The sequence below is a fragment of the Diaporthe amygdali genome (genome assembly GCF_026229845.1).
Source record: "Diaporthe amygdali strain CAA958 chromosome Unknown NODE_34_length_500367_cov_65_467389, whole genome shotgun sequence".
In the NCBI taxonomy this organism is placed as follows: Eukaryota; Fungi; Ascomycota; class Sordariomycetes; order Diaporthales; family Diaporthaceae; genus Diaporthe; species Diaporthe amygdali.
Window position 1 is genome coordinate 276,394 of NW_026517054.1, and position 24,526 is coordinate 300,919.

Consider the following 24,526-nt stretch of genomic DNA (forward strand, 5'->3'; position numbering starts at 1 on the left):
TTGTATGTATCAGTATCAACGCCAGTGTGTGAAGATTGCCATAATTCCCCATGTCTGCGGCCCATTGACTTCTACGTGGAAGACTGGTGTCTGAGCTGCGTGCATGACCCAAGAGTCTTTTCCCTCGCATCTGATCGATTATTCTCGAGGCGGTGACAGTCGGCGCGCTGGTATCTTATCAAGTGGAAAGTCTGGATGGCCGCTGTCGAACCTGGCAGTGAGTCTTCTTGTGGCAGACTGCGAAACTTCGTGCTCTTTTCTAGTAGTCTAAGGATAGATATCTTGGCTCAACTTCATGTGAGTTAGCCTACATTCAGAGCATTATCTCTGGACTATATGTACTACAAAATCGTCTTTCCTTTCAGGCGACCGAGTATGGACTGGCATGGTGGGCGTTCAATGCTGTCGCGCCAATCTCTTGATTCAATGATTCAAGCCGATAGTACTACACAATGAAGAGACCTCAAGATGACTAGTTACATCTTCCCAGGTTGTAGCAAATGTATGACCGGGCTCGCCACTCAGCGGGACTTCTAGCTCACCTGGGTTCTAAGGCCGAGGAATCATCTTGCACGCAGTGATCTTGAGACCTTTCGCATGGGTCCATAGCATCGGCCGCAGGAGCTCGTCGAGTCTTGTAATAGCTTCCTTGAGTTGTTTTTGATGGCTCCCGAGGTCGCTTTGGCACAAGGGCTCTAGAGAGTAGGCCGAGTGGTTCTCCTTTGGCACTGAGGTAATATACTCAAGCTTTCCGTGCTCTAGTATCAGGAAGACAACCAGCAATTCTTCAAGCCCAGGAAGTTCATCCAAGTCCCCAAGAAAGCGGGGAAGATTGTCGGTGTGACGGACAGATGCTGCTATAGCCACTCGCCGGACCCTAATCGCGAACTCGAGGATCTCATTGCCTGGCTCGACGAGGTCTTCCACCTCCAGAAGCTTGCAAAACAAATGAATCTGAATGCGGTTGTCCAAGTAAATGATATCACGCTCGGGGCAATAGGGCCGGTCAGGAAAACTCAATACTGGTGCATTTTCCATGGGAGATATATCCTTCTCCCTGGCGAGCCATTGCAGCAGATGCGAGCGCATCTCGCCCGAATCAATCTGCAGGGTGGCAGGAACGGGTGTTTTGATCATGGCACCTTGGACTTCAGCCCAAGTCAGTTTACAAAACCTGCCGTCGAAATATCGCGTTGGGAATACGCAGACCCCAGGTGCATTGAAGTATTCTGCGAGGCGCATCTCGTAAATTTTGAGACGTATCTCAGCGGGCAGGGCACAGTGAGACGTCATGATCAGCTTCGGTGGCATGAATGCTGGACGGAATTGGAGACAGAAGAAGGGGCCAGAGACGCGTTCAACAATGACTGTTTTTGGGCGAAGATGAGTCTTCCGCGATTCTCAGTGGAAATAGTGTAATCGTCCAGGCTGCCAGGTCACCACGCGAGTGGAGGTCATATTGCTGTGGATGTTGGTCTCAGCTGCGCCGCATGGAACGTTAGACCTGCAGTGCAGTGGCGGCTATAAGTGGAACACCGTCGCCTCAGAGAAACTGCGCCAAACACTACAGCACTCGTATTGACTCTTACTAGCCCTTCAACCCCTAGTACTGGACATTCTATCACAATTGCCTTTGGAGCGAACCTCCTTGCGACCCCTTCAAGGGCGGGATTCAATAGCTGGATGAAGCTGACGCTCGAGGTAAAAACGTCAACAACTATATATACTCTGCCATTGTTAGTGCACGGACATTTAATGGGCGCGAGTATTCCCATCGGCTAATAGATTTGTTTAGGATGTTAGGGAAAGCAGGGCTTTGCAGGGGAGAATCGCCAACATACTGACTCCAGTGTATATTTAGGCAGTAGGGTTTCAAGCAAAGCAGCGCTCAACCTCATCCGCATCTCATCCTTTTCATCAATTACCTCGATTTTGGACCTCACGTGACAACGTGATGCCCTCAAAAGCCACGCGTCACCACGCGACGGGCAACAATGCCACCAAGTCCACTAGAGCAGCACCGTCTAGGAAGCGTCCGATAGCGGCAGACGAGACCTATCCAACGAGCAGGAAACGAGCCAAGGTCTCAGGCCAAGGAGTAGTGCCTGCTATTGGGCTCAACAGTGCGACCCTCGAAGACATCAATGCGATACCAAGGGAAGTCCTCACTGTCTACGTGTTTGGCACTGGGGAATCAGCCGGAGACCTTGGACTCGGCCCAGACAAGAAGGAAGCCGAGCGACCTACTATCATCACAAGGCTAGATGGTAGACAGACGACCACTGATGGCTACCGTGTAGTCCAGCTAGACTGTGGCGGGATGCACACCATAGCTCTGACAGAGGACGGCAGGATTGTCACCTGTATGTACAAGATTTCTCTTGCTAAGGCTCTATATTCCTGTCCTTGTGGAAAAATCTCACACACTATCACCTTGACTCCTGTGGCAGGTTATTAATGTGTGTTAGGGGGAGGCAATGACAACGGGGCCTTGGGCAGAGACACTAACTGGGACGGGGGCCTGCGTGATATAGACGCAAAGGAGGAGATGGATGATGGAGACCTGAACCCCCTGGAGTCAACGCCTACCTGCATCCCCGATACTTCCTTTCCGCCTGGCACAAAGTTCGCCACCGTGGCTGCTGGTGACAGTTGCAGTTTCGCGGTCACTACTACTGGCCTCGTATATGGATGGGGCACCTTCGTGGTAAGCTGCCGTGTAACATCTTCATTTCAGATTAGCTCTGGCCATAGTGCTAACAGCCGTCTCTGGCTCCAGGACGCTCAGGGCAAGAAGTGTTTCCTCTGTTCCAACTCGCAACGTATCGAGAAACAGGACAAGCCAGTGCTCATGCCCGGTTTGCGAAATATCAAGACCGTCGCCTGCGGAGCAAACCATGCACTGGCTTTAGACAGCTCAGGCCGCGTATGGTCCTGGGGTGTCAACGAATCGGCACAAGTTGGCCGTCGTGCACGCCCACAGAACCAATTCATGGACTCCTTCTACCCGGGGATCATCGATTTGAGCAGGCACGGCGTCCGGTATATTGCTGCTGGCGCGTCCCATTCATTTGCAGTGGACAATGAGGACAGAGTCTTTGCTTGGGGTGCAAATAATTTTGGTCAAGCTGGTGCGTCTCTTTCTGAGAATCTCTATTTCAGGCTTGAACTACTCTAGGCCATCTCATTAACATGAAAGTCCACAGGCTACGTGCGGAATGCCGGAACAGGCAACGCAGAACTGCCCTACCCGCTGCAGATCCGGCCCCTATCCAAGCAAGGCATTACAATTCTATCCGCAGCATCCCACCACTCCACCGCTGTTACGGCAGAGGGCCGCTTCCTCGTCTGGGGACGCCTCGACGGCGGCCATCTTGGCCTCAAGCTGGCACAAGAACAACTCGACGACCCAAAGCTAGTCCGCTGGGACGAGTACGGCAAGCCGCGCATCCTACTCCAGCCGCTGGCCGTTCCCGGCATCGGAGACGCGGCGCACGTGGCATGTTCGACCGGTCACACGGTCTTCGTGAACAGGGAAGGGCGAGCCTTCGCAGCGGGATATGGGTTTCAGTACCAGCTGGGCAACGGGACGAACGAGGATAGCGAGATAGCGACAGAGGTAAAGGCCAAGGTGTTGAAGGATGTCAGGCTGACTTGGTGTGGGGCGGGCGGGCAATTTAGTATGGTCGCAGCACCTGTCGCTGGGGGAAATATCTCTGGGAGCAACGGGAGTGCAGAATGATGATAAAGGCGCTGATGATAGATTGGCACCGACTCTATTGAATGAGACCACACTGCACCTGCCTGCCTATATATAATAACATTAGAGCAAGACCAGAGATGACCTTCCTGCTAAACCAGCGGCGCGACTATAAAGGATGCCCTTGGAAAAACAAAGAACTGTTTCAGAAGGATGGTGCCATCGCCAGTAGCACTGTCAAAAACTCCAAGTCTCGTTCAAGTCGTATTCGGAAGTCATGACGATTGTCAGCGAGGTATATGTCAATACTTCGCGATATCTCAGGAACAGCAGCTTTGAACAAAAACATAACGAGGACGTTCCTTGTTTCTTCTCTTTTCCTTTTTGTGCATACCGAAGACCCGATATAGCCATTTAACTGTGTATTATCGATTTGTAGATTAAATATCTACATAAGTACCGAAGGAGTATCATGACGTCCCAGGTTGTACAACCTATGTACGAACCCGGCAGCTGCCAAAATTCAACCCCCAGCTCCTCTCCCCAGCTTCCCATACACAACAATAACCATACACCCTTCTGAATGCTTCACCATTCTCTTTTGCCACATGCTATCGGACATTCCTCAGATGATTGCTCTTCATTTTGACAAGTTGCTATGAAGCAGTTGGTTCAAGGCCTTTAAACAACTTACGTTTGTGAGGAGCACTGCCTGGTTAATTCTATTCAAGCTGTCAAACATACTCATCACCGCTTTCTACCAGGGGAATTCCTCATCGCCACCATCTATAAAGACTATGAAGCCTAGTCAGGACACAACTCATGTTTGCGCCTACTGTCGCGAGGAAATTTCTTTCTCGCCGGACAGGATCTCATCAACGACAATAACATTGTCGTTCTCTCCGAGCGATACATATCGTGAAGATTCATACCCAGATCTTCAAAGGTTGAAGAGTTCCGCAGACGCCGGATGCAAACTATGTGGCCTTTTGAGACGTGTGGCCCTTTCGAAGCAAACAGCCAGAGTCTTCTGTGACCAAGGCTTGGATATATGTCTCCCCAGCAAATTGAGAATGCAGCTCCAATACACATTCTGGTCTGTGGGAGCTACTATGGATCGAATGGTTGATGGAAGACTAGCTACTCCACAGCCTTCTACCGAGAATCTCCCAGGAGGCCTACAGCTCGTCATCGTGCTGGCATCTGAATTTGGTCTTTGCGACAACGAATGGTATCCGCAAGCTGTACTAGACAAGCATTTTCACCTGTTTTCGAGTTTATCACAGGCTAAATGCTTGATCAATTTGCCCATAACTTGCGATCCCGGTTCGTTACGAACATCAGAAGCACTCACCGACTCCAATATCAATGTGCGGCTTGCTCCACCATTCAGACCGTCGGCGCTCGATCAGGAACCGATCAAATTCATTAAAGGTGCAATTCAACATTGTATAAGAAACTGCGACACCCATGGTTGCGATACATTTCTGCCATCTCGACTTATTGACGTCCGAAGTCATATAGCAAAGGTGGTGAACAGCACCGAGTTATCGGCAAGCGATAAGTCTGAGATGAGATATCTGACTCTCAGCTACTGCTGGGGCGACGGTTCGCAACTCAAGCTTGAAAGCTCATCAAAAGAGTGGTTACTATCTGGTTTTTCGCTGTTGGACATGACACCAGTCCAGAGGGATACTGTGAATTTGGCGAGAGCTCTAAGAATCCCTTACGTATGGATCGACGCCTTGTGCATTTTTCAAGATGATTTGCAGGACTGGAGACACGAATCCATGAGGATGGGCCAAATTTACAGCAATGCATACCTCAACGTCTGCGCAGTCTCGTCTGCAAGCTGTCACGAAGGTTTCCTGCAACGAGACGCCACCCGGGTGCATCTACCTATCCCAGATATTAGAAACGGGCAGCATCCGTTTTACGTTGTTCAACCCTTCTGGAGGACCACATTTGATGCAGCTTTAACATCCAAAATAGCGACAGCAATTACAGGCAGCCTGTGGTCTTGTCGTTCCTGGACATACCAGGAAATGATTCTTGCGAAGCGAAGTTTGTTATTCACCCAATCCGGCCTGTACTTCACTTGCAGCAACATGTGGTGCTCGGAATACCTCGGCTGGGTGAACTCTGTTACCAGAGTCTCAGACACAACAGGCACTCTAGCTTCGCGAAGCATCGTGAGGGATGACTTTGATACCCTTCCAAGTCAGGAGAACTGTCACTTGGCATGGGCTAAGGTCATAGCGGGGTACTCCTTGCGTGAGGCAACGTTCTCTTCTGACCTCTTACCGGCTTTATCTGGCTTGGCCCGGCTGTTTTCAAGGGCCGCTAGAAGCAACTACATTGCAGGAATGTGGGAGAGCGAACTATATCGTGAGCTGATGTGGCGGATCCAGCCGCCTTATGAACAGCCTTTCGCCGTCCCTTCGTCCTTGAATTCACTGGTGGATATTCTGAACAGCCGGTCTCCATTTGTTGCATCTTCATGGAGCTGGGTAGGCCGAAAACAGGCAATCACCCCCTGCAGTGAGTGGGAAGAATGTGGCTTGCCGGACTTTGGAGGTGGGAACGTTTCACGACCCCGATATACTCTCCTCAAGGCCACAGTAACTCCAGAGGCAGAAGATGAGTTCGGTAGGATCACAAACGCGGTGCTGTTTCTGGAGACACATGCCTTTCTCCTTGGCTTCGACTTTGAGAAAGACCCTGAGGATCCGATGCTGAGGTGGGGACGTTCCAAGGACAGTTTTTATAATCTACACATTGATGGAAGAGATGGTCCTCGACTTCGTCTCATGTTGGATTGGCTCCCTCCTGAAGTCGAATGGGATCCATCACACGAGAAGGAAGTCATGTCTGACCTGATGCTGGCTCTGATTGGGAGTTCGGTAGTGAGCGAAGCATATTCTGACCATCCTAGTGAAGTTGAGAGACATCAGAAGCAGGAAAATTTGGAAAGACCGTTCGGATTGGTCTTGTACTGCGATCCACGATCTGGCAGGTATCTTCGTGTTGGAGTGTTTGCTGTGGCTACAGCGGCATTGAATTTCGCTTACGAGTTGCCATACATGAAGTTTTTTGAGGGATGTGAACTGAAGACGTTCGAAATAGTTTGATATATTCAGTGGTAGAACAACCTATTACGGCAAATTGAGGCCCGGGTGGAAACATCAAGGCCAGAGCTTTTGCCATGTGACCACTTAACTTCCTGACCACAAATATCTTTTGCCTCACATTCTGAGGTAAACGCTCTGTGGCATTATGCTGTTTCTTCTTATGCAAATCGCGTCAATAGTCTGGCTTTGTGTCAGCTCAGCCTGCAAAAGACAGACTAGAAAGACTTACCACAGTGTACGATAGCCAGCAGAGACATCATTATCCTTTATTTTACCCCGGGAAAACAAGGTATACACCTAATGCTGGAGGCATGTCATGAGAGATCGCCGCGGGTTCTGTTGAGAAGAGACATGCGAGAAAGACCGGCTCATTTGTGGCAGGAAACTAGTAGATTAGCCAAACCAGCTACTGGGTTCTAAGTAGATACTATTAGTCTTGTACGTAGTCCAAGGAAGACGTGCGTCGAAACACAGAGGAGTAGTATTGCAGTGAAACGGATAAATAGTATAAACTTCATCATATCTATAGAAATTGACTCAAGCACACAAGGCTCTCAAGCGACTCTGCTTGTCGAGATACCAGGCCTACCGTGATAAAGGGGCACTCCATTCTCGCACATGGGCAATTTGCATGGAATACATGTAACCCGTCCAGATGACGTTAATTGAAAATACAAATTGCTGTAGGCATGAGCTGGCTTCAGAAACATGAAAGTTCTCTATGTAGTGGTAAGGAGAGGGTCATGATCACCCACGCTCAGCGAACGCATGCGCACCTAGGTATAAAGTTCCTACAAAAGGGGTCTCGAAAAGAAGAGAGTATCTTAATCACTCGTAGATCCCAACGCTACCCAGGCTCGCCCTTTTAAAAGGCGGAGATGCCAGAAAAACTCCAGATCATTATGTTCCCCCGAAATCCAATTATAACAGTGTGCCGTGAGAATCCTTGTCACATCCCCCATCGCCTGCGTCATCCATCTTCGTCATTATCGTCGTCGTTCGTAATGATAAGGACTCGTCATCCGCTTTATTGCTCTGCTTTGAGCTGCGTTTGTCCAGCTTTTGTCCAAGCACACTGTTCCTGTCCGTTCCGTGTATATCCAAGTCGGACTTCTTCAGAGCTTCCACTCGTCGACCTCATTCATCTTGAACCCATGCCGGCTCTGTAGGGTATCGTCGGCCGCTAACTCCCTTGATTTCCGGGCTCGGTGCCCTTTCCCTTTCCCTTTCTCGATCTCGGTCTCGGTCTCTGTCTCTGTCTCTGTCTCGGTCTCTGTCCCTATCTTCGTACCCACTCCCTCCCCTCCGCCTCCTATCCCTTTCAGCCCCGTACCTCTCCCGATCCCGCAGCTCAAAGGCATCATGTCTGTATCTGTCCACGTCAGCATGGCTGCTCGTCCTCCGCGTATTGTCCGGCCTGCGCAGATACCTCGCCTCTTTCTCCTTCCTGCTCCGCGGCTTGTCCCTTGGGTCGAGGTCATCCCAGTCTGGGGGCGCGTCCCTGCTGCGACGAGGCGGCCTGTCCCTGTCCCTTTCCCGTTCATACGCTTCCTTCTCTCGGTCTCGACGATTACGTTCCCGCTCATGAAGTCTCCTCCTTCGACGCCGGTCTCGTTCGTCCGAGTCAGACGCACTCTGGTCGTCATATGACCAGCTCCGGCTGACTTTGGAGGACCCAGGAAGGCTGTCCCTGGAAAGTCGGTCGATCCGGTCAATGGGGATCGTACCGCTTCCGCTGCTATTCGCGTTCCTTCGTGGTGGCTTCTCTGAGACTATCGGGAGCATGCCGGAGAATTTGTCGATTTTCTCCTTGGCCCAATCCTTGGCCCCTTCGAAAGGCGCCGACGTGCTCTTCTTTCTTCCGGTCGACACCGGCGAGTCCCGGCCATCGGGTCGTATCTTGACCCCACCGTCTGGCCTATCTGCCCTGAGGCTAGGGACCTGTACCGCGGGAGACCCACCGGGTGCAAGTGGTGGTATGCCGGGAGAGGGAGTGGCAGAGTCTGTAACATGCGCATATCGTGTTGCGACCTTTGGACCGCGAGGTGGGGGAGCGTGGTGTCCGGAACTCCGTCTCGACCGAGGACTCATGTCAGCTTCGGAGTCAGACTCGTCACTGCTGAAGCCTCGCCTAGGGTGGGAATGGCGTCTCGGCGGGGCAGATCTTCCCGGGTTCAGGTGTACAGATGAGAACTGCTCCTGGGGAGAGGGATAGTCCGAGAAGGAGCGCCGTCGTGCTCGCTCCTCGCGAGCTATGTCTTCGGCCGAGGAGCCGTTCCTCCTGACCCTCTCCATCCTGTCAGGGGACACGCGCAAGGGAGCGCCTCTCGGATATCGTGATGCATGACCTGGGCTGACGTGTGTGAAAAACGGAGGGCGGTGGTTGAAGTAGTCGGATGCCAGATTCGCCGGCCTGGGGCGGCCAGTTGGGCCTGCTGAGTCTGGGGCGGGGACGTGCGAGTATGCATCCTTCATGCGATCGGCTGCAGACGGAAATGTCGGCCTGGGCGAGGCCTTCGGTGTGGCTTCCTTGCGCAGCTTCTCGCCGCAGGCTGCATGCCACGCGGTGATGTCAGGATCCGGCGCGGTGGGGAAGGCAGTAGCAGGAATGTCCCTTGGGAAAGGCTCGCCCGTGTCGGGATTTTTCAGCCCCCAGTTCTTGACCGCGAACGCTATGTAGGGCACATGCTCATCGGGCTCGAGCAGGATCTGGATGGATTGCCAGCGAGCGAAACCCCTTGGGGTCAGGGCGGGTATGGTGGGAGCCTCATAGTCATTGTCGGTAGGCTGGAGAGTGTGCTGGCAGCCAAAGACCTGCCAGATGTAGGAGATGGACTCGCTTGGGGCATTCACGAAGAGTCCTGGGCGGGCAGAGGCGAGCCACAAGTCAGCAAATGCCGTGTGCGATACAGCTCAGCCTGTCGCCGCAGCGCGGCGCTGGCATGTTGTGGGTGTAAGAGAAGAGAAAACTTACGGTCATAGTCGCCTCCGACAGCCTTATAAAAGGCAGCAAGCTTGGACGGGCTTAGAGTTTGGTCTTGCTTGTCGCCGATATGGTCGATCTAGAATGGCGGACAAAGCCGAGCTGTTAGCCGCCGGACCCATACGGCGCGGGGCGATGGACTCGTCGGGTAGACCAAGAGTCAAAGCGGGCGCTGGTGCGGGCGCGGGCGCAGGGCACTCACAATGTGCTGCGCGATGGCGCGCAAGAGGGCGTCGAGAACCTTGGTTGGAGTCTTGTTGGCTTCGTAGAGATAACCGTAGTAGTCCTTCGCATCAACTGCTGGCTTTGGCATAGGCTTGGGCTCTGAGGCTGTGGCGGTGGCCATGGCGATGGCGATGGCGTCGCTCACATCAGCCTGGCCTGGCCTTGCGGGGTGCGAATGTTGTGGGTGCGAGTTGCGGGTGCAGGCACGGAGGGGTCAGTGTGCGGTGGATGCTAAGCTATATGTACGTATGGTCTGAGTGTATAATGTAATAATGTTATGTTTGTAAACACTGGGCCTCCACCTTCATTCAGCAGCGTCATCGGGCGGCCCAGGATCAGTGTGAAAATGCTGGAGGGGTTGGACGGCGGCAAGCTTGGGAGACATTAAACAAACAGTGGCAACATGGGACGAAAGAGGGCAGGGTATATTCGAGGTCGAGACGAGCAGGCAGCCTGGCAGGTTAGGTGGAGAGAGAGAGGAAGAGAAGAAAAGAGTAGACTCAGGTAGACAAGACAAGACAACTTGACTGAGCGACTGAGCGACAGTGACTGGACTGACTGACTGACTGATGAACCGACTGACCGACTGACCGACCACGGTCGACAAGACGCCGCTTCTAATCTTGGACATGCAGGTCAACAGTGCCTAAATTGCCTAGGCAAAGGCTTGGGTGTGCAAGCTGGTGCAGCAGGGTGCAGCAGGGTGCAGCTCGAGGTTGTTAGGTGGGCCGGCAGAAGCATCCATCCATCAGATAGCATCATCCACATGGGCGGGCAGAGAGCCGTTACCTGCCCACAGGGTGTGTAGCACCCCATCCTGCCCATCAGCTGCTGGTGGCTGGGGGGGATGTTGGGGGGCAGGGGGAACCACCCGTGCTCCACTTACAGGGCCAGCCAGCCAGGCTGGGAGCTGGGACATTCCGGGGAACTGGGGCCCATCCTGGGCATCCTGGGCAAATGCTGCGATCAAGGGCAACGATCATGATCCCATCTTTCCCATCCACCGCCATTCCTTTGCACCAGCAAGCCTGGCATCACGACGCCTCACTTTTTGAGAATGATGATCTGGCGACCACAGCTTCATTTTGCGAGGCGGCTAGTCCATGGCCAGAGAGCAGGGAGGTCCTCCCCAGAGCTGCATCTTTCTCGCGAACCGTCCATTCCATTCCGTTACTACCCAAAGCTAGCCGTCTTGCTTAGGCAGTAAGCGCCGCACACACGCATCATCTAGACTGTCTGCCTCACCAGGGCCCGACCAGCTCGTACAGGCCAAGCAGAGCTCCAGCCAGCGGCAACAGCGATCGCACGAGGTTCAGCCCCTTCCACCTGACCACCAGCTCCCTCACAGCCTCCGAGCTCAGGCTGCCCGCTCCGCCCGCCGCCGCGCCCAGCAGCGCCTGGTTGGTCGCGTCCATGAAATACACCGTGAACGGCACAATCGCCACCGTGAGCGCCGCCGCGCCCAGGTACTTGCCCCACTCACGGCTCTGCCTGCGGCGGTCGTACACCAGGTAGCCGTAGCCCAGCAGCGAGAGCGCTGCCGTCTGGGGGCCGAGCGCCTTGCCCCTGTTGTAAATACCCGCCCACTGCTGTGCGAGCAACTGAGTTGGCACCGGAGAGCTGGTGGAAAGCAGGCCCGGGATGGCAAGCACCGACAGCATCGCCTGGCCGCCTGTGTGTTGTTGGGCCCTGTCAGCTTATCCCGTTGTCCAACCGTGTCTGCACGAGGTCCGTTGAGGGGTCTTACCCGAGTTCCATGCAGAGCCGAGAATGCCTGCCGAAGCGGCGAGGATTGTGGTAGGTGGCAAGCCGGCCATTTTCAGTCCTATCTTGTCTTTGTCTTGTCCTGTCTCGTTTTGTCTTGATACTGGTTCGAATAAAGACGAAGGGGCTAGATCAATGTCCAGCAACCTCCTCTACTTATGTGTGAATTGATGATAATGAACAAAGCTCACGGACCGGACTCGGCACTCGATGGAATGACGAAGGATCAGATTACCCTGCTGGGCCGACCCGGCTTAGCTACATAGCAGCCTAGCTACATAAGTAGATCTACTGATCTACTGGTGTAGTCGGCGGTTCGCATGGCAGCCGGATGAACCACGGCCTGTCCAAAATGTCCGACGGGCACAAGCTCTACGTAGAACACAACAACACAGCAACACGGCACCCGAGGCCAATAAGCTGCAAATCCTGCTAGCCAGGCCGCAATGCACAAACTGTGGATTCTGCTCTCGAGAGGCAGTTTACTACTTACACATATGGATCCTCGCCCGCTGCGCCGGTGCTTGGCAAGATCCCCTCCCGGTGTTTGGGAAAGTACCTGTAAGCGACCAGATCAATCATTTTGTCGGGGTCACGGATGTCGACTTCCTTCAACGTCAGAAATTCCTCAAACCCGCACCTCTCCAATATCCTCTGGCTCGCACCGTTCGTTTTATCAATGACTGCTACGAGCTGTTCATCCACCATCTTGGCCCCGCTCAGGCTCTCCGCCGAGCTGGCCGTCACCTGCCGCACGACAAGCCCTTCCCGGGGTAGTTTCGTCCACATATCCAAGAACGCCGTCAAGAACTCCGTAGCTATTCCCTTGCCCCAGTGCTCCTTCCGGATCAAGTATCCTATTTCAGGCCAGCCAAGTTGGGGCCCGGCGGCGGCGTCGGCCGGCTGCTCAAAGTGATGCACGCCTCCCTGGCCTATCACTTCGCCCGTCTCCCTTAGGCAAATGGCACAGTTGAAAGTCTTGGTGTCGTTGGGCGGCAGGAAGAGTGCGAGCTTGTCTGCTGTTTCTGCCCTATCGGCGTCGACCCGCCCAGCCGTCGTCCATTGCATCACCTCCGGCTGCTGGCGGAGCGTGTACAAGGCATCGAGGTCGGAGGGAGTGAACGGCCGCAGTATAAGTCGTTGGGTGGTGACTTGTGCGCGAAATATACTTTGCGGCAGGGTAGGCAGGGTTGTGCGGACGGTGACCCATGCCTCTGGGTTAAAGGGCACGAGAGAGGGCGGCATGACTCTGGTGTTCACCGGCTGCTAAGGTGGCAGGCTTTGAAAAAGAAGAAAAAAAAAGGGTCAAAGGTTTGTGACTATTTCCCTATACGTGTTCTCATCGTTTTGGCAATTTATTCTATCACTCACCTGCATCGGCCTGCTGGATTGTGACTCACCGTGGCTTTTCTTTCATGGTGTAAGATATGCCACTGGGACAGAGGTAGTCTAACAGCCTCAGTCTCCCAAACTCAGCCAGGGTCCGGCCCTTTTTTTGCTAGCGTGGAAACAAGACCCGACAGCCTGGACGACATCATTCATTCACAAGACGGGTTAGGCGCTAATCTTCATACACCTCACTCGCCCTCATCTCGTCCTGCATGTTCAAATCCTCAGCACAAGAAGATGAGCGCATCCCCGGGAGTCCGTCAGCCCTCTGATGCCGGCAAAGAAGTCCACGCTCTGAGCTGTGTCAACTGTCGCCAGCGCAAAGTCAAGTGCTCCAAGACCTACCCCTGCCCCCACTGCCTCAGGGGCGGGTTGGAATGCATCTTCCCGTCACGCAAAAAGGACAGACGCCCACGCACAAATAAAAATCATGAGCTGCTGAACAGACTGGCCAAGCTCGAGGCCATTGTCGGCCAGGTCGATCCTGACTCTATCAGTCTGAATCCTAGCCATCCGCCTGTGGACGCGGCGCCGTCGAGCAGTACAGCCGAGGACGTCGACAAGGTGGTCGCTCAGCCCACGATAAGTCCAGCTCAGCGGGTGGCCGAGTCTGAGCTCAGGAACCCCCAGAAGAGATGCCCGACCGCCCAGCCTGTGTCGAAGGATGATCCCGCCGCCAAGTACGTGAGCGGGGAGTTCTGGGCCAACTTGTCGAGAGAAGTTGAGGGCATCAAGGCCACTCTGGAACAGCCTAGCGATGAAGACGATGACGACGACGGCGAAACCGATGGCCCTTCGCCCGAGTCCCAATATCAGGGGAGTTATAGCAGTCTCACCCACGGCATGAGCCCACCCGCGATCCTGGGCAATGCTTCTCTGGCGGAAGTATTACCACATCCTCCGCCCGCACGGATGAGGAGGTTATGTGACATTTACTTCCGTAGCGTCGATCCACTGATGAAAATTGTGCATAAACCGACAATCGAAAAGACCCTCAATTTATTCATGGTAAATCCAGCCGATCACCCGCTCAGTCGAACAACAGAGGCCCTCTTCTTCGCCATCTATTTCGCTGCTGTCACAAGTGTGCAGCCAGACAGCTGCATGCGACAACTAGGTGAGGAGCGAAGGCTGCTGGCTGTGCAGTATAAGCAAGCGGTTGAGCATGCCCTAGCGAGGGCGGATTATTTGAACAGCACATCGCTGGAGTCGCTCCAGGCCTTTATGATCTACTCTGTAAGTCGAAGCAGAGGATAAGATGCTCTGCGCAATCCGGGCGGAGTTGAGACTGATTTTCTGGAATAGACTTGTCTACGCAATTATGCAGAATCTCGCGCCTCGTGGATGCTGCTAGCTCTGGTTCACCGTCTTGCTCAAGCCATTGGTCTCCATCGTGACGGGGACGGGTCCATCTTCTCTCCATATGAAGCAGAGATGCGCCGTAGATTGTGGGCTCAGCTCATCGTTCTCGATGTCCGCGCTGCTCAGGATCGAGGCACGGAGGCAATGGTCCGGCAAGAAGAGACCAGCACGATTCCACCGACAAACATCAACGACGAGGACTTCGGCCCAGACACTACGGTCCCGCTGCCCCAGCTGGCAAAAGAGGGACCAACAGACATAACATTCAGTCTCTGCACTTACCATTGCTCCAAACTCTTCCTGTATATCCACGGGCCCAGGAGCCGCTTCTCCAAAGCCACCCATGAAACCACCACTCCCGGGTCGCAGGTGCAGCCTCAGGTCTCCGAGGAAGACATCATTCAGCGTATCAAGGCCCTAGAAGCCCAGTTTCTCACAGCCGCTGCCGATCAACCGGGACACCCGCAGTCGGCTTATGCGGCCACGGTCATACGTATCGCATCGCTGGTTTATTGGCTGAGCATCCAATATCCATTCCAAGTAAGACAACCTACCATTAAGCCGCGAGTAAGCCGCGAGCACATGCTCCAGACCGCCGTCGCCATCATGGAGCTGCAAACCCACGGGCCGTCCTCCGCCGCCATGAGCACGGAGGAGTACAGGGAGAGATTTCTCTGGTGGGGTGACGGCTACATTCCGTGGCACCCCTTGGCCGTCGCCCTGGCGGAGCTCTGCGTGCAGACGGAGGGGCCCCTGGTCGACAGGGCGTGGAAGACGATCGACCGCGTCATGCCGGCATGGAGCGACAAGGTCGCGGACACAAAGAAGGGTGCGCTGTGGCGGCCGATCCGGAAGCTGCTCAAGCAGGCAAGGCAGAGGAGGGCCGAGGCGCAGATGAGGAGGCTGGGCATCAGCGACCGCGGCCAGCAGAGCAAGCCGAGCCAGACACAACCGGCGAATCCACCGCAGACCCAGGCAAGAGACACGGCACAGCCGCAGCCCGTGGCAGGAGGCCCTTCTGTCTACGCGCCAACACCACCGAACGCCGCAACGCCGTCGCCCAGGCCCGCGGGAGCCACGCCGGGCAGGCCCCCTGCGAACCCTGCCACGGAATTGGGGCCGACGGGAATCCCGTTGGCGCAAGAGTTTGGGCCCGTGCCAGACGCTGCGGCGGTGCCACCTCCCTTTATTTTACAGAACGGCCATCAGCAGCAATGGACGATAGACTTCACGGACATGGCGGACGCGCCGCTGGACACGATGCTTGGTGGTGGTGGCGGTGGTGGTGGTGGCGACGACTTCGACATGATGGACTGGAGCTATTGGAACGATTTTGTGAACGATGCGAGTGTCAATGTGGAGGGTCAGACTCCTTCTAGCAGTGAGGGAAAGTAGGGGCCTTTTGACGCTCGGCTGTCAGGCTGGTGACAGTCATTTTGCCCCAATTGTACATTACTTGTATATTGAGAGGTTGGATAGCGGCGGTAAGATGATGACAGAGGCCAAATTACTGGAAGGGACTGTAAACGGAGGGCATCAGGTTATACGGTCAGGGATCTGGTATACACACAGGGGTGTAATTCAGCCTCCTCTCACAAATATCGAAATTAATGAGTTTACGAGCCCCAAGTGATGCGGGTACAATACCAAAGTCACAAACAATTCAGCAAGCCGACTTCCGTCTCACACATCTTGAGTGGAGAGGGCAATGGCGCCCATGGAGCGTACTTATTTCATTCTTTTGTGGATTTCATTCCATTCCTTTTGCTCATGACCATTTCAGAGCAAATGCTAATGACATGCCGTACCCCTATGAACACCGGGGAAACCCATTGGACTTTTTCGTTTCGTCCATTGTTGCCGTCACTACCAAGGCCATCCACTCGCTCTCCACAACCGACCTGAGAAAACCAGAACCCAACCACCAGTAAGCACCACTTTAGGCGAAAGTCGAGGGTCGCTTCGCGGAGAAGACCTTCTTGGTGGAAATCTTGGGGATACGGTGGGGCAGAGGGAAGCTCAGGTTCTTGGTCAGGAGCTGCTTGATGTAGGGGCGCTTGACGTCGTCGGACTTCTCAAGCTCAACAACGCGGAGGATCTAACCCAATCGTCAGCTGCTTATCCATAGGACATTCCTGGGTTTCAGTTTCGGGGCGCGATGTGCAGTATTGTACGTACGTGGATGGACCTGAAACGGGCACGGTGGCGGGCAGCCATGTCCTGGTAGAGAGCCTCAACGGCCTCGGTACGGGACATCTCACGGTACTCCTTGTACATGTTGTGAGTGCCGGAGCGAGAGTCGTAGCGGATCCAGATACCGAAGTTCTTGACCTTCAGGGGGTGCTTCTCGTGGATCTGTAATTCAAAAATCGCATGAGTCACTATTCCTTATTTAAACTTGCCTATTCTTTCTCCTCTCATGTCGCCTGGTATATTCTTCCCGTGGTCACAGTGATTGCACATACCACGTTGATGCTGACGATCTCACCGGTGGCCTTCTTGACCTTCTTGAGACCGCGCATGAAGTACCAGTATCGCGACTTGGCGACGACCTCGTTGGGGGCGAAGATCCGCATGCGGTACAGAGACGGGGTGGGGTTGGTCTCGGTAGGCAAATGCCTGCCGATGACCTGGTACTCCTGGAGACGACCTGGGCGCAATCATGTTAGCCAGCCAAACCAGCTAAGTCGATTTCGTGAAGGACGTGGAAGTAGGAGCGAGAGTCGAGTTCGAGAGTCGAGTTGAATTGTTGATGGCAGTGTTCGAAGGCCTGTCGTCGATCGGGATATTCGCGTTCGAGATCCAATCCACCATGCAGCGCTTTGCGCATCTTGCCAAAACTGACATCAACATCACACCGTCTCTTGTTGCGATTTGCCCGGAAGTGGTTGTCGATGTCGCCCACACAGTAGCGTCCGTCTGTGGCCGCTTTATGCTTTCCTAGCTTTTCACCAAAGGCATCGTTCGTTGTCGTCTGTCTCGGTCGGTGTCTCTCGATTTCGGCCTCGACTTCGCTCCCGATTTTCGCTCCCGATTTCACGCTGCAAAGGTACGGAGATGATGCTTACCCATCTGCGCGACTGATGTTAGTATTTTCAACCGGCAATTATGTCACTGGAGAATCTCACTTTGATTGATTGTACCGTCGTGGTGTCGCGGGTTAGTGGTTGACTGAGGGTTGAAAGTGGTTCCTAGCAAAGTCGAGAAATTTCATCAAGGCAATTCAGAGATTTGTGGTTTGGTGCCTCGGCCACTGATTGGTGCTGTTCGGACCCACTCTGTGGCCTGAGCGGCGAGGCAGAAATATCGCTGGCAGGGGGTGGGGATTTTCTGCCAGCTGCGGCAGCTGCAACCCAGCTGGCGCGGCAGCAGCAGCCTTGCCTGGGTACTGCATGGGTAGCTGGGGGCAGCTCAACTCACTTCAGGCCAGGGATCACTCAGCATTCATGCCGTGGGACAGACAAACAAGTGAACAACGTGTGGCGCAACAAAGGGTATCACCCTCAGCCATGACTTTGGCCCTTTCTTGAGGTAAACTCAACTCATTTCACTCGAGTTTTCGGTGCTGCACAGCAGCTGCCAGCCCAACCATGGACTTCATCTTCCAAGACTTCAGCACAGCGACGGCTGAAGGCAACGGCTACCAGCTGGCTCAGACCTTGTCACCAGAACTGCCCCCAGAAACCCTGAAGATCATTTGGAAGAGTACCAATCACAACGATGCGAGGGGTTATATACGGCGAAACCTCAAGAATGGATCATCGCCACTCAAGTTCTCGAACCAGGAGATCGATGCCTGGACTGACATCTATTTGTCCTACTGGACCGCCGTGGGCGCCATCCTTGCGGTTCAGGGCAACATCATTGCCCCTGGCAGGCCATCTTGGACCACTGTGTATCAGGCCTGGAAGGACATGACCCTGCTCATCAAACGCGGCTACCAAGAGTTCGGCTTCGAAGCCTGGACGATACCGTGCCTGTATGTTGCAGGGAAGTACTTGAGGGTGTTCGCCATCAAGGCAGACGATGAGCGGGGTGCGAATGCTGCAGATCCCGGAGCTGCAGTCTTGGATGACTTTGATCCGGAGATGGAGGCACATCAGACTTTGGAGGAATGCGCGCGCCATCTGAACGGGCTGTTCTCTCTTTGCTTGACAGACCGGTACGTGACTGACAATAGGCGTTTACTTGTTGATCTGCGCTAACTCAGATCAGGGCACCGCTGCAGGAGTCAAGGAAATGGGCGATCTACTTCATCATTAATCTCCTATTCAAGACGTACTTCAAGCTCAACAAGGCCAAGCTGTCCAGGACGATTCTAAAGAATCTCAGCGCATACCAGGGGAACATGCCCGATCTGGACCAGTTCCCAAAGTCCCAGCAAGTTACCTTCAAGTACTATGAGGGCGTTTTGTTTTTTCTCGAGGAGAACTATGTGGAGGTGAGATTGCCTTCAGCATCAACGAGACTCGTAGCTGACCATTGAGCAGGCCGAGAAGAGCCTGGCAGAGGCGTTATCTCTCTGCCACAAAGATGCACAGAGGAACAAGGAGTGAGTGAAGGCGAATGCTTCGTGGCAACACATAATAGACTAACTTGGCTTTAGGCTAATTCTGACCTATCTCATACCTTGCCACCTTCTCACCACACACACTCTCCCGACCCAGGCACTCCTGGAGCATTACCCACGGCTGCAGAAACTGTTTCTGCCCTTGGCCCAGTGCATAAAGAAGGGTGACCTGTACGCTTTCGACCAGGCACTGAAGGAGGGTGAGGATGAATTCGTCAAACGCCGAATCTACCTACCCCTTGAACGAGCTCATGACACCTGTCTCCGCAATCTGCTGCGGAAGGTCTTCATCGCAGGCGGAATGGCTCCAGACGTAGACCCGCCTATCCGCCGGACGCGCATCCCCATCGCCGAGTTCACAGCTGCCATCAGCTTGAGCAGCAAGCAGCAGGTTGACTCGGATGAAGTTGAGTGCCTGCTTGCCAACATGATCTACAAAGTGAGTCGATGCTTGTTAACCTGGACAATCACATGCCACGTCGCTTTTCAAGCTTATCATTTCCATTCTCCGCACCTGCACTCTGTCCATGTGTTCCATACCATCTTGCCGTTCACTCAACTGACACGGTTCTTCAATGCAGGTGTTCATGAAGGGATACATAGCCCGTCAGCAGCAGATCGTGGTGCTGAGCAAAAAGAACGATGCATTTCCGGGTACAGGAGTTTGAACGGAACATCCGCAGCCACGTATCTTTTGGCAAATCTACGGCCATCTCAACAGATCGGTCTGATGGTATACAACCGATGTGCTCCTTGCTGGCAACCTGTTGCGCCTCGGTGGGTTGCACAAGGCAGTATTGTCAGCACTGACGCAAGTGTGACTGACGCTTTGCCTAGCCTGTGCGGCCATGGCTGGTGTCACATCGTTTCCCAATCCTACAAAGTGGGCTTTGAGTTCTCACAGCTGTGCTTTGTCAAAACACTTGACGCCGAATGGACGGAGATGCTGTTCGGCAGGCCAAAGCCCACATTAAATAAAAGTTGATGCAGCCATCAATCAACAAGAAACTCAATTGAGTTCTCCCAGGGGGCAGTTTTACTTTGATGTTCCCCTTGAAAGACGCACCAGAGTTCACCATCTACGCGAATGATCCCTGACTGTCCGTGCGTGGGCATTCACACCACCGTGAACACGCGTGAACGGGAGCGAGGCGGAAAAGGGCAAGGGCTGCATGCAACCACTTAAACTCAGTCCTTATCGCGTGAGTCACTACGCGGCTCTTTTTGTAGGACAATACTGCGGCCGGTTCGAACATCTGATTCCCAACAGGACTTCCCCGTCGCCATCAGCAAGTCACGGCTGATAACATCCCGGCTCCTAACATGTTCTTCACTATTACTTGGCTTGGACTTCGCTGGTTTCAATTACCGAGGAACTGGGGTCTTGTTTCTTTGTTCACGGGTCCTCCTGGATTCTGCAGCGATTTGTGAATCAGTGGCGCGGGCGGTGGTGAGAAGCAGACTCAATTGTGGACTCTGGCTCTCCCGATCTTCCTTGACTTGCTGCGGGAAATCTACCAGAGCAACTATTCTGATAAAAGAGTGTCAGGAATTATACAGTAATGCTTTTAGTCTTGCTTCCAATCTGCCCTGTTGATTTGCCCCTCCCCCTGCTCTCAGAGCAAACCCGTTTTCCTAGCAGTAAAAGCCCTGCCGTTAGCCAACGGTCGCCGTTGCCATAATGATACCTAACGGCAGGACATGAAGGTCCGCATTTTGAAATCTAAAATAAGTCATCAAAGGACCGTCGCCCTTCATCGTCCAGTAGCCCTCGTGAAATTCTAATAATACATGTCGTCGTAAAAGATATCAAGGGAATCAATGAGAAACACCGAAGTCAAATGTCTGATGGCGCCAAACTCCTTGCACTCTCGCCTGTCTAGGGTCCTCGAGATGTCCGTGTCGTCTCGCTAAGCAGTCCGCAATAAGAAAGGAGAAAACAGGCGTCTTTGAAAGACTCGAGTGGGGACAATCAATTGGCAGAAGATACATTGAAGGAAAATAAAACATTGCTCATTAATTCCAGCCAATGACATTGATGCTGAGGGGTATTCTTTTTGAAGAGTTTTCCAGGAGTGAGATGGGTACGCAATCCAAGAAAGAAACAGATGACAAGAGAGATCAGAAAGGAGATGATGGAGAGAAAGAAGAAGAAAAAAAAGGAAACCACACGTGAATCATTCTAGATGAAGCGGTTGCTTCGAGGCGTGGTCTGCGCGCTGGAGGAAACATCGTCGACGTGGTTGCACAGCGCCACGAACAGGTCAAAGAAGAGCTGGCTCCCGCCGTTGTACATCTCGAGCTGCATGGTCCCGCTCCGCTTGAAGGTGGAGCGGCTGCGGATGATGAGGGCAAGGTAGTGAGCCCGCAGCTTGGAGTCAGAGTCTGGCGTATTGGCGTAGGCGTAGCGTGCCGACGACAGGATGGTGCTGCACTGGATGCCGGTCTGCAGCCCCTGCTTCCGCAGGGCGACGCGCTTCAGCTCCTCCAGGCCGTACTTGTCCGCGACGCAGTAGATGACCGTGTCTTTCAGCAATGGCCCGCTGGTGTCCTGATGGTAGATGGTCGACTCGATGGAGCTGCGACCGCCGCCGTCGGATCTCTGCTCAATCTCCCAGGAGTTTCGCCGCTTGTTGTGCACGAGGCGAGGGTAGTAGTCGCCTTTGTACATGTACTCGAGGACCGAGGAGAAGATCTCGGGTGACTCGTCAGGAAGAGCGATGCGCTTGGTTGAGGCCTCGATATACTGGCCTTTCAGGACGTTGGCGAAGTATGGCGAGTTGCAGAGGACATCCTCGTGCGCCGCGAAGATGCGTTGCTCGTGGCCGATTACGAGTGTGACGATGGGGCTGACAGCACTTTGGATGGGATTCATGTTAGAGTGGATGGCATTATGCAGGTTGGACTGAGAAAACACTGACCTTGATCCAACTGTTGGAGACGAGTCAGCAGTTGATGCAGTCGTGGCAGTGTTTGGTCGGCGACGCGGCTCATGGCGACGTTTCGAGACACCGGCCTCGCGGGTGAATGAAGAGCTTGATTTGCCATACTTTGAGCCCTTGGAAAAGCTTTGCTTGGTTGAGTTTGCCCGGGAGAACATGTTGGCCCTCCTCCCTGTCCGCTCTCATTGACCAGGGTTGTGATTCCCGAAAATAAATGGTGAAAATCTCAAATAATGCAAACGAACGATGGAGCCAATTCAAAAGAGTTGGGAATTGATGGAATAAAAGAGATGTGAAATTGGATGGATTGATGAATTGACGGAGCGATGGTGGATGATGGATGGAGAGAAAGAACCTACCTCAGGCAGCAAGGCAAACGGAAGGGAAAGGGAGGGAGATTTCTCGCACATGCGAGGAGAGGCGGGAGGCAGCCGTGGTTTTTATACTCTGGTTCGGGGCGACGCCCGCATCAGGCTTGATCAGCGCTGAGTGTCCCAGGTGCATCCGGGTTGGTGATCAGAGCGGCCAGTCGCGATAAGGCAGCCAGCCAGTCGCGTCCGGGAAAATGTCACTTTGGATCCCTGCGCGATAGAGACGCCTGCTCACGTGATTGGGTTTTGTGGGGCTGTGAAGGCAGGGCGGGCTGCTGGTTGGGCGGGCGCTCGGTCGGGCAAAGACTCATCGGTGCAAGTGTGAGACCTGAGATTAAATGAGCAGCAGGGTTCTGTAGGGGCCAGACAGGGTGAGAGGCAAGGGATGAGACTGGGACCTGACTCCCATTTCTTGGTTGGTGGTGGGTGTGACAGTGGTCACGTAAGCAGCCCCCGTATCCCTGCGGCTCAATCTGCACGAACACGGCCTGCTCCAACACGTAGGTTTCTTTGCACAAAAGGACAGAGAAACGGACTAACGAGACACTGACATCAGCTTAATTGCGAACCTGATCAAATTCTCGTGAGATAGCTTCGAGGGTCTTCTCTCATGATCATGGCTTGCAGCTTCACTTTCCCCAAGATGGTAGCTCAAGCGTCTATCAACACTTGGACACAAGCTGCAGTCTTCGTCTTCTCGGGAGAGAGCTCTAGCCATGCTCTGTTGCATAGACTCGTCTTGTGTCCTGCAATATCGATTTTATCCTTGACTGTGCTTCGGGCCCCATCTAGCGGACGTTCTTTAGATGGTTTGTAGTAGCAGCGAGATGGCACAATGAGTCTTCCGCCGGTCCCAGCACGCGGTGCGTCGAAAGTGACTAGCGTAGATGTGGTCAGCCATTCAGCGATACTTATGCCAAGACAGTCTCTGCGGAATCAATGACCTAGTCGTCCTGAACCATCTCCTGCAGAGTTGAAGGTGGCCATGAATGTCGAATTGAAGTCGTCGTAGATTCTCCACGGCTGCCAAGATCGTCCATGCCTAACAACGTATGGTCCTGGCGGATCCTCAACTTCACTGGCCACGAAATAGGTCTTCTCTGTTTTCCAGGCCAAGAGATATTCAGAAGCGTCGGGCTCGAAATTCAAGTCCTCCTTTTTGCTTCCATAGAAAAGCACATTACGGTAGAACTCGGGCTGGAATACATCGTCGCGATCGAGAACATTGGTGTGGAAGTCCTATAGAGTAGACTTGGAAATATTTTGTTCCGGGGCAGTGCGATACACAAGGGTCAACACTGGGCTACGGACATCGAGAGTGGTGGACTCAATGCCCAAATTCTAGCGTGCGTATAGCTTGTTAGCGGGTGGAAAGAACTTCACTGGTTAGTGATGTTCTTTTTGGTGAGTTGAAGGAAGAAGGAGCATGAGATGTACAGAAATTGAGTTGTGGAGACGCGAGAGAAAGTTTGGTGGTTTTGGCTGTGATGTTGAGACTTAAGTGAGTTGGCTCCGTCGCTGCCACGCGCCCTTCCTAGAGTCGCCGAGATACCTGTTCTTGGGACAATCACACGTATGCGCACTATGGAGGAGCAAGAATGTATGGAAGCAAGCAAGGCTTGTCAGAATTATCACCGTTTGCAAACAGTACACAAGTACTTGGATGGGAAGGGAGACCGTACTTTCTAAAAGCCCCGCCCAACCAACCAATCAGATCGTCTAACTCCCGAGATATTCCCTCATACTCTTGTTGTTCTCTGAGAAAAGTAAATAGATCGCTCTGAAAGAATCAAGGAGCTAGAGACTGTTGATCTTAATGGCTTGGCTTGCTTTTGACTCATCTAGCTGGTCTCTTTCAACAATGGACGGATATTCCTTCAAATTGATATTGATACAGCGTTGATCTTTCTACTCTGATTGATGTCGTCCAGCGAGATCTCTAATGTGCCAGGAACAGAAAGCTTTTGTAATTTAGGATTTGGAGTTACTCAGTCGAAATTGAGGTCTAGTAGGAACAGACTCCGATCAGATCAAAATGTATCATAATGAGCTGGCACAATAACCGGTATGCTTTGCAAGACAACTCGCA

The 24,526-nt window shown here is 53.4% G+C and overlaps 9 protein-coding genes across 9 annotated transcripts; 3 read left to right on the top strand and 6 right to left on the bottom strand.

Moving 5' to 3' along the window:
- Window positions 1–549: 549 nt before the first annotated feature.
- Window positions 550–1,311, bottom strand: J7T55_005492 (uncharacterized protein; the record flags this gene model as incomplete). Its single annotated transcript, XM_053132989.1, has 1 exon — window positions 550–1,311. The coding sequence occupies one exon, from the start codon at window positions 1,309–1,311 to the stop codon at window positions 550–552; it is 762 nt and encodes a 253-aa protein (XP_052989108.1).
- Window positions 1,312–1,954: 643 nt separating this feature from the next.
- Window positions 1,955–3,742, top strand: J7T55_005493 (regulator of chromosome condensation 1/beta-lactamase-inhibitor protein II; the record flags this gene model as incomplete). The annotated part of the gene is made up of 4 exons (XM_053132990.1): window positions 1,955–2,363; window positions 2,469–2,707; window positions 2,780–3,131; window positions 3,207–3,742. 4 exons carry the CDS (start codon window positions 1,955–1,957, stop codon window positions 3,740–3,742), a joined length of 1,536 nt encoding a protein of 511 aa, XP_052989109.1.
- A 4,226-nt stretch (window positions 3,743–7,968) lies between these two features.
- On the bottom strand, window positions 7,969–11,856 carry J7T55_005494 (uncharacterized protein; the record flags this gene model as incomplete). Its single annotated transcript, XM_053132991.1, has 8 exons — window positions 7,969–9,692; window positions 9,806–9,893; window positions 10,017–10,200; window positions 10,603–10,661; window positions 10,926–10,999; window positions 11,088–11,212; window positions 11,285–11,711; window positions 11,787–11,856. The coding sequence occupies 8 exons, from the start codon at window positions 11,854–11,856 to the stop codon at window positions 7,969–7,971; spliced, it is 2,751 nt and encodes a 916-aa protein (XP_052989110.1).
- Window positions 11,857–12,292: 436 nt separating this feature from the next.
- On the bottom strand, window positions 12,293–13,048 carry J7T55_005495 (uncharacterized protein; the record flags this gene model as incomplete). The annotated part of the gene is made up of 1 exon (XM_053132992.1): window positions 12,293–13,048. One exon carries the CDS (start codon window positions 13,046–13,048, stop codon window positions 12,293–12,295), a length of 756 nt encoding a protein of 251 aa, XP_052989111.1.
- A 381-nt stretch (window positions 13,049–13,429) lies between these two features.
- On the top strand, window positions 13,430–15,949 carry J7T55_005496 (uncharacterized protein; the record flags this gene model as incomplete). Its single annotated transcript, XM_053132993.1, has 2 exons — window positions 13,430–14,428; window positions 14,498–15,949. 2 exons carry the CDS (start codon window positions 13,430–13,432, stop codon window positions 15,947–15,949), a joined length of 2,451 nt encoding a protein of 816 aa, XP_052989112.1.
- A 544-nt stretch (window positions 15,950–16,493) lies between these two features.
- On the bottom strand, window positions 16,494–17,626 carry J7T55_005497 (uncharacterized protein; the record flags this gene model as incomplete). The annotated part of the gene is made up of 5 exons (XM_053132994.1): window positions 16,494–16,652; window positions 16,733–16,909; window positions 17,020–17,193; window positions 17,259–17,563; window positions 17,623–17,626. The coding sequence occupies 5 exons, from the start codon at window positions 17,624–17,626 to the stop codon at window positions 16,494–16,496; spliced, it is 819 nt and encodes a 272-aa protein (XP_052989113.1).
- Window positions 17,627–18,144: 518 nt separating this feature from the next.
- J7T55_005498 (uncharacterized protein) lies at window positions 18,145–19,792 on the top strand (the record flags this gene model as incomplete). The annotated part of the gene is made up of 5 exons (XM_053132995.1): window positions 18,145–18,716; window positions 18,770–18,995; window positions 19,045–19,106; window positions 19,161–19,563; window positions 19,706–19,792. 5 exons carry the CDS (start codon window positions 18,145–18,147, stop codon window positions 19,790–19,792), a joined length of 1,350 nt encoding a protein of 449 aa, XP_052989114.1.
- Window positions 19,793–21,306: 1,514 nt separating this feature from the next.
- J7T55_005499 (uncharacterized protein) lies at window positions 21,307–22,224 on the bottom strand (the record flags this gene model as incomplete). Its single annotated transcript, XM_053132996.1, has 2 exons — window positions 21,307–21,982; window positions 22,046–22,224. 2 exons carry the CDS (start codon window positions 22,222–22,224, stop codon window positions 21,307–21,309), a joined length of 855 nt encoding a protein of 284 aa, XP_052989115.1.
- Window positions 22,225–23,088: 864 nt separating this feature from the next.
- J7T55_005500 (uncharacterized protein) lies at window positions 23,089–24,481 on the bottom strand (the record flags this gene model as incomplete). Its single annotated transcript, XM_053132997.1, has 4 exons — window positions 23,089–23,315; window positions 23,397–23,676; window positions 23,749–23,778; window positions 24,458–24,481. 4 exons carry the CDS (start codon window positions 24,479–24,481, stop codon window positions 23,089–23,091), a joined length of 561 nt encoding a protein of 186 aa, XP_052989116.1.
- Between the last annotated feature and the right edge of the window lie 45 nt (window positions 24,482–24,526).